The 14,139-nt window shown below is 45.3% G+C and overlaps 1 protein-coding gene across 1 annotated transcript in view; it reads left to right on the forward strand.

The window, feature by feature from the left end:
• C7H16orf89 (chromosome 7 C16orf89 homolog) overlaps nt 1-10,980 on the forward strand; it is a 112,891-nt gene extending 101,911 nt beyond the window's left edge. Inside the window, exon 8 of the mRNA XM_083152018.1 lies at nt 10,907-10,980. Coding sequence (XP_083008144.1) covers nt 10,907-10,980 — 74 coding nt within the window. The remainder of the gene's footprint in view (nt 1-10,906) is intronic.
• The last annotated feature ends 3,159 nt before the right edge of the window (nt 10,981-14,139 follow it).

Consider the following 14,139-nt stretch of genomic DNA (forward strand, 5'->3'; position numbering starts at 1 on the left):
GACCAAACCTCAAAGGGATAGGGCCGACCCAGAACTAATCAAGTTAATAAGGCAACAGGACCGCTTCCGAATGCATCATGGCTTGTTAGTACGGGTCAGCCTTGACCCCGGTACCCACCGGTCCATTATACAGAAAGTCATCCCACGGCAGGAGTCTCGACTCCTACTGAAGGCCTACCACGACCAATCTGGGCATTTCGGCTCCCAGAAGACAGAGGCGGTCCTACGGAAGAGATACTATTGGATCAACATGCGAGCCGATGTCGAACAATGGTGCCGGAATTGTGTGGCCTGCAATCTAAAGAAACATCCCAAGCAAGATCAGAAGGACCCCCTCTGCCCAATCAAGAGTCACCAACCGCTGGAATTAGTTGTCCTGGACCATGTGAAACTGGAAATGGCGTCCAACGGGGTACAATATGCATTAACCATAGTAGACCATTACAGCAAGTTTCTCATAGCCGTTCCAGTTAAGGATATGACTGCAAAGACCACAGCAGAGGTCATATTGAGATGCTTAGTTAGGCCTTATGGATACCCCGAACAGATTTTGACGGATCAGGGACCCGCTTTCGAAGCACAAGTATTTCATGAACTTTGCCGGCTGTATGCCTGCAAGAAATTACGAACCACGGCCTACCATCCGCAGTGCAATGGATTGTGCGAACGAGCGAATCAGACAATAATTAGCATGTTGAGGAGCCTCTCCGCAGACCAACGCTCCCATTGGCCTGCCGCCTTGGCTGAGCTAGTATACTTATATAACAATACAGAGCACTGTTCTACAGGCTTCACCCCGTTTTATTTGATGTTTGGACGGCACGGAAAATTGCCCAAGGATATTGAATTGAATTCCGGAGTGACTGAAACCCAAAACTTTCGTACTGGGTGGGTGGATGAACACCAACGACGAATAGGGGTTGCCCGGAAAATTCTACAAAAGCGAATGGAAACAGTGCATCTTCGGCAGGAACGGAACTACAATTTCAACGCCAAAGCGGTCCCTTTAAAGGTCGGTGATAGAGTCTGGAGGAGAAAGATGCGCCGAGCCAGTAAACTCGACGTTCTGTGGGAAGAGAAACCTTACCTCATCGTAAAGACGCCAGATAACGACTTGCAGGCCTATCAAATTCAAAGAGAGGAAGACGGCCCCATCATTACAGTGCCGAGGGATCAGTTGAAATTATGCCCGGCTGAAGTCCCTGTTTTCATCTCTAAACAGCCGCCAGATGTGGGCACACCAAAATCTGTTGAGAATGTACCTTTTCGTAGTCCAATGGATTGGCTATTGTTCATGTGCGGGCCAAATTTATCAAATACCACCAAGAGAATGATCGACCAGCCGCAAGAGGAACAGACGGTGGAGAGTAGACTAGACGCCCCCATTATGGTGGGTCAAACTGAAGACACTGGTGCTACTGTAGTACTTAGAAAGTCAGAGCGTAGTACCCGGGGTATACCACCTCTGAGGTATCGGGTTTAGAGTATATGCTCGATAGTAATGTTATAGACAAGAACCGGGGTATGACCCTTACTAAAAATGTATATATGTATATAGAAGTATGTGAAAAGACTTTGGAGGAGTATGGATTGACTGTGCAGATGCCCGAGGACTGGCATCATTCTGCCGGGGAGGCATGTAACACCCTCACCAAGTGTAAAAATGTCACCAAACACAGAGATGTTTCAGGGGACATGTCTTAAAAGAACTAGGAGGACACGCTAGCGTCCATCTGAACAATAAAGTTTTCTCCCTCGTGGACAAGAACGGGCAGGGTGCCCGCGGGGAGAAGGGGAGACTACAGCCGTTAAGGGGGTTGAAGCCGGTAGAGAGAGAGAGAGGAGGGAAGAGTGAGGCAGCCGGAGGCTAGTGGGGAACTGCGCAGCAGAACGAAGTGCCGTACAGCAGCGGAAAAACTCACCCGGCAGCTCCGACGGGTCCGGTAACTCTGTCCGGGCAGCAGAGAAGGACGGCGGCTTCCACCTCTCGCCCTGAGCGGACGGGCTGACACCCGCTCGACGGGTAGTACCGCGCCATTACTGGGAGGCGCCAGAGACGGCCTGTCACCAAGGGGGCGGCACCCGAGACGCAGGAGACGGCCTGGCACAGCAGAGAACGACAGCCGGAGGCGGAGCAAAGACAGCCAGGGGGTGGTGAGTACCAAACCCAACCCTGGAAAGGCCGGCCAATACCTCATAGGGGCAGGATTTCACCCAGCAGCCAGTCTCACATCAGATCAGAGCCAGACTGTGAATCCCTGCGGGAATAGTGACAGGCAGGGAAAAGTAACTCAGTGCAGAGCTGAGTCTGTCCAGCTAAATAGCCCGAGCCCCTAAGCTCCGTATAATAGTGACATGCAGCAACCCAGACACACTGTTACTTGCACATAACCCACCTATCTAAGCAGCCTGCTTCATACCCTCCACCTAACAGTGACCAAGCCATAGCCTGAGGATAACCTGATGTGTGGGGAGACGAATACAGACTAGGATATATAGTGCAGATCACCGTTCAGGAAGTGGTTAAACCCGGCCGTTAGGGCCAGGGGACACCCGTAAAAGATACTGACGGTATAAGTGCAACATAGTCCCGGATATTCACTGTTGCTAGGGGAAACGGCTAAACCCGGTGGCTGAAACCAGGGGACGCCAGAAGAGCGATACTTATCTAGTGAGAACCGACCCCAGAGAGGAAATTATTTACAATAGGAATCCAAACTCGATATTCCTATCCAGAGGTTCTTATCCGCTCGACGGATTAGCTGGAAACTGTCATCACAGTCGTCCAGGAAAACAATTGCGACAGGAGAAAGGACTAACTACGCTACAGAAATCGTCACTTTCTAGAGTACATAGTAACGGTCAGATAGATAAGTGGTCCGCGGACTCTGGGTAACGGATCACAATAGCTACGGATAGAAGCAGAGGGAGCGAGAGAGGAAACACTGTAGCTAATTGGACCGTCAGTATATTCCAGTAAAGGAAGTTGTAAAAACTATAAATAAACTGAAATAAAAGACACTAAGCTCCTATTTAATAGACTTAAGGGAAAAGTCACATAGAACGTTGAAAAAGGTATAGCTACAAAATAGAAACTGTTTCATCTTTCGGATGACTTGTATAAGTTTTGTTATAACTCTAAACCTGTTACAGCAAACAGGGTAGAGGTGTTGAAAGTGTCAAACAGAATTAATGTGTTTACAGTAATCTAATTAATCTTTTAGAAGCGTGTCAGTATGATAGATAACCCAGTAAGGACAGTTTAATATGTTATACAGTAAATGGTAGAGTGTTGTGTTATAGCCTGTCAAGATTGAAAAGTGATTGCTGTTTCCATACTACCTTGCTTTGCCTATGACCATAATAAATCTTAAATTAAAAACACCACCGTCTGTACTTACCTGCAACGAAGAGAAGCATCACAACGGAGAAATCCGGAACCTAAAAAGAAAAGGTAATCAAGTGTAAGAAAAGGATTACAGTATATTACAACAGCAGTGGGCATCACATACATGTGGACCTTACACTTCCAACCTGGCACATCTTGGAAGCAGAGCGGCACTGCAGGGGCAGACAGGGTGGCAGTTTAATAAACTATCCCAAAAAAAGAGAAATGCTCCAAAGAGCAAAAAATACAAAGAGGTATCGGCCTTGTCATGACTGGTGGTAGCAGCTTCAGCACTTCTATCAGGTTGCTGATCTCCCACTATTTCCTCCTCCATCATCCTCCAAAAATGTGTTTTTATTTTATTTATTACTTTTATTTATTTTTCTTACTTTACAATGGACACAGCCTGTTACACTGGACACAGCCCCTTGGACACTGGACACTGCCCCTGGACACAGCCCCTGGACACTGAACACAGCCCGTCACCCTGGACACAGCCCCTGGACAATGGACACAGCCTCTTGACACAGCTCCTGTACACTGGACATCTGCCCCTGGACACTGCTCCTGGACACAGCCCGTCACCCTGGACACAGCCCCTGGACAATGGACACAGCCCGTCACCCTGGACACAGCCCCTGGACACAGACTCTGGACAATGGACACAGCCTCTGGACACCCCCCCCCCCCTTGACACAGCTCCTGTACACTGGACACAGCCGTCACACTGGACACTGCCCCTGGACCTTGCCCCTGGACAAAGCCCGTCACCCTGGACACAGCCCCTGGACAATGGACACAGCCCGTTACCCTGTACACAGCCCCTGGACAATGGACACAGCCTCTGGACACCGCCCCGGGACACAGCTCCTGTACACTGGACACAGCCGTCACACTGGACACTGCCCCTGGACACAGCCCCTGGACACTGGTCACAGCTCCTGTACACTGGACACAACCCCTGTACACTGGAAAAAACCCTGTACACAGCCCCTGTACACTGGACACAGCCCCTGTACACTGGACACAACCCCTGTACACAGCCCCTGTACACTGGACACAGCCCCTGTCACACTGGACACAGGCCCTGTCACACTGGACACAGGCCCTGTACACTGGACACTGCCCCTGGACACAGCCCCTGGACACAGCTCCTGTACACTGGACACAACCCCTGTACACTGGACACAGCCCCTGTACACAGCCCCTGTACACTGGACACAGCCCCTGTACACTGGACACAGCCCCTGTACACTGGACACAACCCCTGTACACTGGACACAGACCCTGTACACTGGACACAGACCCTGTCACACTGTACACAGGCCCTGTCACACTGGACACAAGCCCTGTCACACTGAACACAGCCCCTGTACAGCCCCTTGTACACTGGCCACTGCAGCCCCTGTACACTGGACTTGTGTACAGCAGCCTCTGCAGACCCTAATCGAGTGAGCAGCAGCAAAATAATATATTATGATAGCACAGCACACAGCAAGAGCACAACCACCCTCTTCCCTCTCCTATGCTGGAGTAAAGATGGCGGTGCGCGCGTGCGTTTTATATAGAATCCAGATCCCGCGAGAATCCGACAGCGCGATGATGACGTTTTGCCTCGTTTTCGGTCCGGAATTTAGGTGGGAACTCCCAAGCCGGCTCAGATCCAGACTCGGATCGCGATATTCGGATCTGTCGGATCCCGGAGATCCGGACCCGCTCATCTCTAGTATATATACATAGATAGATAGATAGACAGATAGATAGATAGATAGATAGATAGATAGATAGATAGATATAGAAGAATAAGAGGCACTCACCGGACTCAAATTTGCATTACTCCAAATAAAGCAGCAGTACCTACAGCGGGTACTGCATTATTTGTGCTGTGGGTTTTGTACAAGGATTCTGTATGGACTGATACTCCGGAAGACGGTCCCTGTGAGGACAGAAACCTGTGATTGTTGAGTGATTTCATGTTCCATTTTGAACAATAAATACCCAGCACCTGGACTGATACACCTGGACTGATACAGCACACTTAGCATCAACCATGGACTTATACAGCACACTTGGCAGCACCCTATGAATTATACGGCAGACTTGGCTTACCCCTGGAATTATACGGCACAGATGGTGGCATTCCTGACCTGATACAGCACACATGATGGCACACATGGTATACGGCACAGATGGCGGAACCCCTGGACTGACACAGCACACATGGAATTATACGGCACACATAGTGACACTCCTGTAGTAAAAAGAGTTATTCTTTTAATAAAAAAATGGCAGCACCCCTGGATTGATACAGCAGACTTAGCAGCACCCCATAAATTATACAGCACACTTGTCTCACCCCTGGACTGATACGGCACACTTAGCATCCCCCCTGGACTGTGACGGCACACTTAGCAGCACTCCATGAATTATACAGCAGACTTTGTAGCAACCCATGAATTATATGACACACTTGGCTCACCCCAGGAATTATGCGTCACACATGTGGGCATCCCTGACCTGATACAACACACATGGAATTATACGGCACAGGTGGCGGCACCCCTGGACTGATACGGCACACATGGCGGCAGGCATGGAATTATACGGCAGACAAATTCCTGCAGTAAAAATAAAAAATTTTATTCTTTAATTATAAAAAAGAGCAGTAGACCTGGAATTATACGGCAGTCTTAGCAACTACATATGAATTATACAGCACTGTTGGCTCACCCCTTGACTAAAGCGCATTTAACAGCCCTTGCAGTAAAAACAAAACAAAAAAAAAACACCTTATTTTTATTTTCATTTAAAAAAAAGGGCAGCTCCCCTGGTCTGATACGGGACACATGAGGGCAGCCCTGAAGTTATACGGCACACATGCGGGCACCCCAGGACTGATACAGGACATATGGGGGCACCCATGGAATTATATGGCACACATGCGGGCATCCCTGGACTGATACGGGACACATGGGAGCACCCATAGAATTATACGGCACACATGCGGGCACTCCTGGACTGATGCAGCACACATATGGTCACCCCTGGACAAATATAGCAAACATGTTGGCACCCCTGGATGGATACAGTACACATACGGGCACCCCTAGACTGATACAGCACACATGTGAGTACCCCTGAACAAATACAGCACACATGTGGGCACCCCTGGATGGATACAGTACACATGCGGGCACCCCTGAACAAATACAGCACACATGTGGGCACCCCTGGATGGATACAGTACACATACGGGCACCCCTGTACTGATACAGCACAAATGTGGGCACCCCTGGACAAATACAGCACACATGTGGGCACCCCTGGATGGATACAGTACACATGTGGGCACCCCTGGACTGATGCAGCACACATGCGGTCATCCTGGGCACTGGCAGCAGTAATTAAAAACATTTTTTTTTTGCTTTGAATTTTTGTTTTAACTAAAATAATGCAGCCCCCTCTGTAGCACTAGCAGCCCCCTCTATGCATTAATCACCCCCCCAGCAGGTTTCCCCCTCACACCCCTCAGCAGACAGCACGGACACATCCGTGCTGTCTGAAATCACCAGCCTGTTTGAAAATGGCGCCGACCGCCGGGAACTTTATATCCCCAGGTTTCCCGCGAATCTGACGCGGGATGATGACGTTTTAACCTCGAATTTGGACTTGAAAAGATGGCGGGAACCGGCGAACTCCTCAGATCCGGCCTCGGATCAGGTAAGTTCGTGGGGGTTCGGATCAGTGGCGTAACTATCGTCCCGCAGCCCCCGCGATTGCGGGGAGGCGCTGAGGGCATGTGGGCGCCGGGGGGGCTGCGGGATGATAGTTGCCTTCTGCCGCCGGACCGGTGGTTTTATTTGCACCACCGGGTCCCAGCTCTCCCGAGTCCCGACAGCCGCAGCGCTGTTCTAATACAAAAAGGTGACACTTGGAAAATGGCTGCCCCCATACCGCAGACAGTTTTTCGTCTGCAGTATGGGGGCAGCCATTTTCCAAGTGTCACTTTTTCATTAGCAGCAGTAACGGGAGAGCCGCCCGGGACCCGGCGCAGACGGATGCGGCCAGCCGGCCACGCCGGCCAGAGGTAACACACACATACACACAAACACGTCACACATACATACAAACACACACACACACACAGAAACACAACCCCCCCTCCCCACCACCGTACCACGGCTCCCCTCCGCTCTGTTTTTTTTTTACCGGGGGGCGCCTCCTGCATTGTCGGCAGGGGGGCGCCGAAAATCTAGTTACGCTGCTGGTTCGGATCTCTAGGATCCGAACCCCCTCATCTCTAGTTCTGGTATGTATATATATATATATATATATATATATATATATATCACAGTATATGCAAAATACAGATAATATAATACAGATATATTTTCAAGGCAAGGACTAAAATGGTAGCAATGTAAATAACAACAGAGTGCTTTAGGCTCATTTAAATACATTCTTGATATATCAAAGCCTATAAATGTGACTGCAATAGTAAACCATGGGGATTTTAAAAGCAAGAAAACACTCCGGAGCTTTAGTAAACACTCTGCTTTATTTTTATAGCACCATACAAACAATTTTTCTAGCATAGTCGTGGAACTTACAATATCGGTACCAAAGGCACTTAGGGGTAAATTTACTAAGATGAGAGTTTTATTTAAGGTGGGATGTTGCTCATAACAGCCAATCCGATTATATCTATTATCTTCTAGAAGGTGCTAAATAAATAAGAGGTAGAATCTGATTGGTTGCTATGGGCAACATTCCATCTTCAATAGAACGCCTATCTTAGTAAATTTACCCTGTAGAGTACACAAATTACAGGCAATTTGTTTCAGAATCCAATTAATTTACCATTCTGTTTTTGGATGATGGGAGGAAACCAGAGCAACTAAAATAAACCTACAGTTAGGCTCACAGGGAGCTCATACATACTGAACATGCCTAACATACATCTTACCAATGGCAGCGGTATAACCACAGAGCCCCTGTGCTACACACAGTTTTATTGAGACACTAGTTACCAGCACCTCATAATGATGGAACCAGTCCACACTAGTGGCTGTGCACACCCGGAATGGAACAACACAAGAATTGCTCCATTGGCGCCATCTAGTGGCTGCCAGTGAGTAAAACACTTGAATTCTCTCCCATTAGCTTTTTATTATATAGGATTAGGATAGATAGAACACTTGCAGTGATGAGACACATGTGTAGCCTATTTATTGCATTCCCAGAAAAGATACAGGGTTGGGGCGAGCAGTAATGTGCCTTTTTTGTTTTTCGACTGAGCACACCAGGAAATTATTCACACAAGCTATATATTGGCGCATTTCAATGTATATCTAATCCTTTTATAATCCTGTTGTAATAATTAAACAATTGACCTAAGTAATGTGTGCCATTTCACATTTTACAAACATTGGCCTGGATTCAGCTTGAGTTGTTTCAGCGGCAGCATATGTGTGTGTGTGTGTGTGTGTGTGTGTGTGGGGGGGGGGGCTGCCTAGAACAGGACAAGGCTGCCTGCATGCCAGGACCCACCCCGCAATGTGATTGCAAAGTTTTGCAATCACCTGGCCATCATGGGAATGCTTCACTGTACAGTGAAGCGCTTGCATACTTGGGTTAGTCCCCTGGTTATGCAGCTGAGTCGTCAGGCTCCATGTTTAGGTAGAGTCACAGCAGCTGTGTGTGACATCATGCAGCCGCACGCCCCCCAACCCCACCCATAATTAGTCTGGACCAGAAGTGTAAGTTCATCTCAAACACCTGTAGGGAAGTTGGACTTTGGTGCCCCCACCACCCCTAGAAAGTAAAGTGCTCCAGGTATGCTGTTTGAGAATGACCGGTGGGTCAGGGTCTGACTCATGAACATTCAAAATAAGTGTTCACTGGTGCATCCCATATATCGGTCCAGCTGCAGGTGCACCATTGCTGCCCCCCTGCACTGGAACAACCTTCCGCCACCCATCAGGCTATCTGATTCCCTTACCTCCTTCAAGCGCTCCCTCAAAACCCACTTTTTTCGACTAGCCTATCCCTCCTCCTAACCTCTTTTGATCCTCCTATCCTGCCTCCGTTCCCCTCCGTTCCTACTTATCCTATTGTATTTCGTTCGTCCACCCACCTATTTTTAGTATGTTAACTCTTATGAGCAGGGCCCTCCTTCCTCACGTACTCACCCTACCTCATTACCTCACCTGTGCTCCTGTCCTGTTCTTCCCTTCCTCTACTTCATCTTCAGTCTCCTTGACAATTTTGACACCTACTTCTGAACTGATGCTGATTTTAGTTCTACCAGCTATACCCCTATTTATACTGTATCTTTCAACACACCCTGTACGTTACCTTGTAATTTTTTTTTTTTTTTTGCTATGTACGGCGCTGCGGACACTTTGTGGCGCCTTATAAATAAACGTACTACTACTACTACTACTTGCTGCAGCGCAGGTCAACTGGGACCAGTCGGGAGCCATTATGTCCTCCATTGCCGGATGCTAGCGAGGCTCCTGGAATAGAGCAAATTAACTATGTGGCTGCGCTGCAGAGCTCCTTGGAAGAGCAGCGGCCATATTAGAACTCCACTGTGAGCCACACAGATGCTTCTATACATGGAGGTGCCCCTTCAGGGCAATGGAGGCACCTGCCTCTGGAAGTTATGCCTCTGGTTTGGACACACATGCATTGTCCAAACCGCCCCCGCAAGGCTGAGTCGATGTTCTGGCAACACCGTGTCATGGCTTTATTGCCACCCGCTATCACATCTTACAATGCGGTCGCATTTTTCTGAATATCGTTTTTTACTATACTACGACCCTATCTAAATTAGACCCATTATTACAGAGCTTAGATGAAACATATTTATATTTTCTTTCTGAAAAAATGTTTTTGAAAGTGGATTTGGGATCTAATTTGTTACTGAATATAACAAAAGACAGTAATTGATGTCTGTATGCTATGCTAATTATTGTATTCTATATAAAATCAGTACCCTTTGTTGTTCATTACTGTAAGCTAATAGTGAGACAAAGTTTCCAATTAGCTGTATGAATGAGTGAGGAAGGTTTTTATTTTTACTAGTCTATAACGACATGCAGTTTGAAGTGGAGTAATCACCCAGAGCTAATCAAGACCACTGCAGTAAAATGGCAGCTTATGCTACAGTATATAAATTCTTGCAAGCCGATGATGTTACAGAATGGTTCTCATGAGCCCAGGGAGCACATTCCTGCCAGAACAAAGAATGTTTACACTCTTGTTAGTACTCAAGAATTAGTAGTATCGCCGAGAATGGCTCCTACCCATTGGTCCTTCAAACATTCATGTTAAAAGTTCTAAAAAAACAACAATACAATTTTCCTTGCCAATTGCCAGTTTAATATGCAGCTCCACTTATGGCGGTTCTATTTAAATTGCCAGTTTCTTGATTAATGTCTTGAATCATTATTAATTGTGATCTCTTCTGAAGCTTGACTACTACTTTTTTTTTTTTTTCTGTTTGCCCCCCAGATATTTGTCTGAGTCATAAGACAGCTATGGCGGTTGGAGCTCTTGGAGGCTTTCTCTATTATTTCACCATGTAAATGTACGTTTTAATTAAATATTATCAAATAAAGTAAGTTATTCAAAAAAGTGTTGAAGTTCTGTTTTCACTATATAGTAATGGCCGTGAAGCAATATAATCAGACATGGAACAGTTTGCTGCTAAATCTAATCATCCTACTTCCGCCAACACACAGTAACATGAACAAAAATAGAAACAGATTAATACTATGGACTGTTTTAACCACTTAACTGTTGTTTTTTTGTTTTTTTGTTTGTTTGTTTGTATCAAGAATGATGAAACTTTTAGTGACGAAGAAACACATTAGTACATTTACTGTCTGGTCCTTACTTTATCTTTTTATTAGTCACTGCGCCCAATTGATTGCCAGCACCACTTTAACTAGCATTTCCTAGTAGGTATAGGTAAAAGCCGGAAACATGGTTAATGCATTGAAAAAGCCAGAAGCCATGTAAAGTGTTTTGAAAAAGCTGGAAACATAATAAATTTAAACCATATTTATGGTCCCCACACAGAGTGCAATTCTCGGATGCATTATTTATTTATTAACAGTTTATTATATAGCACACACATTAGTCCCTGCCCCAGTGGAGCTTACAAATCTATATTCCCTACCACATGTACATGCACACACAGACATTCTAAGGTTAATTTGTTGGGAGCCAATTAACCTACCAGTATATTTTTTGGGATTGTGGGAGGAAACCGGAGCACCCGGAGGAAACCCACGCCAGTACGGGGAGAATATACAAACTCCGCACAGTTAGAGCCATGGTGGGAATCGAACCCATGATCTCAGACCTCATTACACCATCCGTACTGCCCGCTTGTAGTTCAAATTGTACCATGTTTTTTTTGGCTGGTGATGTGCTCTTCTACGTACTTCATATTGCTGTAACACTGTAAATTACTGTAACTATTACAGGAAAAGATAAACCCTAAAGGTTGTAAAGATGTAGTCAAGAAGAAAAACTTGTAACCTGAACAGCAGTAAGAAGTGAATTTAAAGTAAAACAAGTAACAATTGGCTCAATAGGAGTGACGGAACATCCAGATGTAAGTATACAAAAGGTCATTTAGAGAGATGGGTTACTAATCACCCCTCTGGAGGAGCTTGGAGCAGCACAACTTGGTGAGGGGAGCCATACATTTTTGGCAGAGGTCCCGAGTCAGATGCCCAACAAGGAATAGCCAATCCTGTCCATAATTCGTAAAGCTGCCAGTCTGTCTAGGTTGTTTTAGAGCAGAGTAACATGAATGTTCAAATAAGGACTACAGGGTAGTGTCATGTTTGTAGATGGAAACTTATTTGTCAGAGGGCTAGATGTACTAAGCTTGAAAAGTGAAAAATGGAGAGTGATAAGCCACCAGCCAATCAGCTACTACCTGTCATTTTCAAACACAGCCTGTGACAAGGCAGGTAGGATCTGATTGGCTGGTGGTTTATCATTCTCCATTTTATCATGTTTTAAGCTTAGTACATTTGGCCCAGACAGTAAGAGTTTCGCACTATAGCTGATGAGGCATGGATTGCAATAGGTTTCTCAGCAAGATGACCATCTCAGCAAGATGACACTATTGTTGGAGTAAGCAGCCAATAAATGCCCTTTTCATACTGAGCACTTTTTATTTAAATTTTTTGTATATTTTTCTCACAATACTTGAAATTAACCAGTGTCTTCTGACAAATACATTGACTTAGATGTCAATCCTTTACTATCACTAAGGGGTCCATTTACATAAAGATCTACAGTATACTAAGCATATACAGTATTTTATCAAACCAATGCACGTGGAATTTACTAAATTAAAAACCTATACTACAAAGCATTTCCAAGTACATGTAAAAAGCAGTGAAGAAAATGCAGCTAAATTAGTTTTTCTTCCTTGACAGATGTACTGTTTGTATTTTCAGTGGTTATCAGATGTGTACAGATTGTTTCTTCAGTCAGTACAGTCATTGAGAGTGGTAATATCAAAACTGGGAAACTGATGCATTGCTCACATAGGGGTAGCTGTAATATGAACTATTTCTGATGATCATCGCAGACACACCAGCAATCAGTCAGCAAAAATATTATCTTGCCAGGAGAACTCCCTCTGTGACTTGCAGTCCCATCAAAGTATTTACTTCAGAATATTTTGGACCCAACAGATTTAATACACATGGCGGCCTTCAATATTATAGCCAATAGATTATATATAAATATATACATATACCGCAGGTCACTGATTGTTGGTGCAGCAGTTGGACCTCAACTCCGGTAACTCCTGCTTGACCACTTTTTGATGTCGTAACCTCGGCTGACTTACTCCTTGACAAAGGTCCTAGTGATTGGACCAAAATGTTGGAGGTTTTTTTGGATTTATTGCATCACCTAGTATGTGCTTAGTTTACTTTTTTTCACAAAAGTATATATATATATATTACCCAATAATCCACTCGCTATGTATAGATATAGATTAACCAATCTGAAGGTTGGCTGCCTTACCACAGTGTCACCAAGGAAACAAATCCAACAATACAAAACCCAGTTGTGGTATGGCGCCTAATTTTAGTGGCGTGTGGTGGGTACGGCAGGTGAGGCACAGCCTTTCCTGTCATACTAACGTATATGCTGGAGTTTTGAGTTTATAAAGTATGTTAAAAATACAAAGAATATATTGAAAAATCTTATTTTTATTATTCTAATAATTTTTATAGTCAAAACTCTGGAGTAAAAAGTCTATGGCTAACTTTTCTGTATGTCTCTTATCAAAACTCAGAGAATCTCCAGTGGTATATACTGCTGCACATGTGTATAATGCCAGCATGTACCCCATGGCTCATATATTGTGTTCAAATCTGGCTCTGGTACTTGCCAGGGACTCATCGGCCATTTACCTCACCACACATCCCTGATATATAAATAATGTCCATAAATATGGTGATCCAACGTTAAGTGAAGCAAACAATGAATGTTCATCCAGAACTTGTTTATTTTTCTTCAAGATGACACAGGAAACACAATATACATATCCCAATGCGTTTTGTCTACAGTGACTTGATCAGGGGAACAATGTAAGAGTCTAAAAATATCAGTACTTTTATTTTAATATACAATTTTAAAACTCGGTGTAAAGAATCAAGAAATCACCAGGAATACTAAATGCAACATTTCGATTGTTCATCAGGCAG

The sequence above is a fragment of the Crinia signifera genome, chromosome 7 (genome assembly GCF_055691185.1).
Source record: "Crinia signifera chromosome 7, ASM5569118v1, whole genome shotgun sequence".
Classification (NCBI taxonomy): Eukaryota; Metazoa; Chordata; class Amphibia; order Anura; family Myobatrachidae; genus Crinia; species Crinia signifera.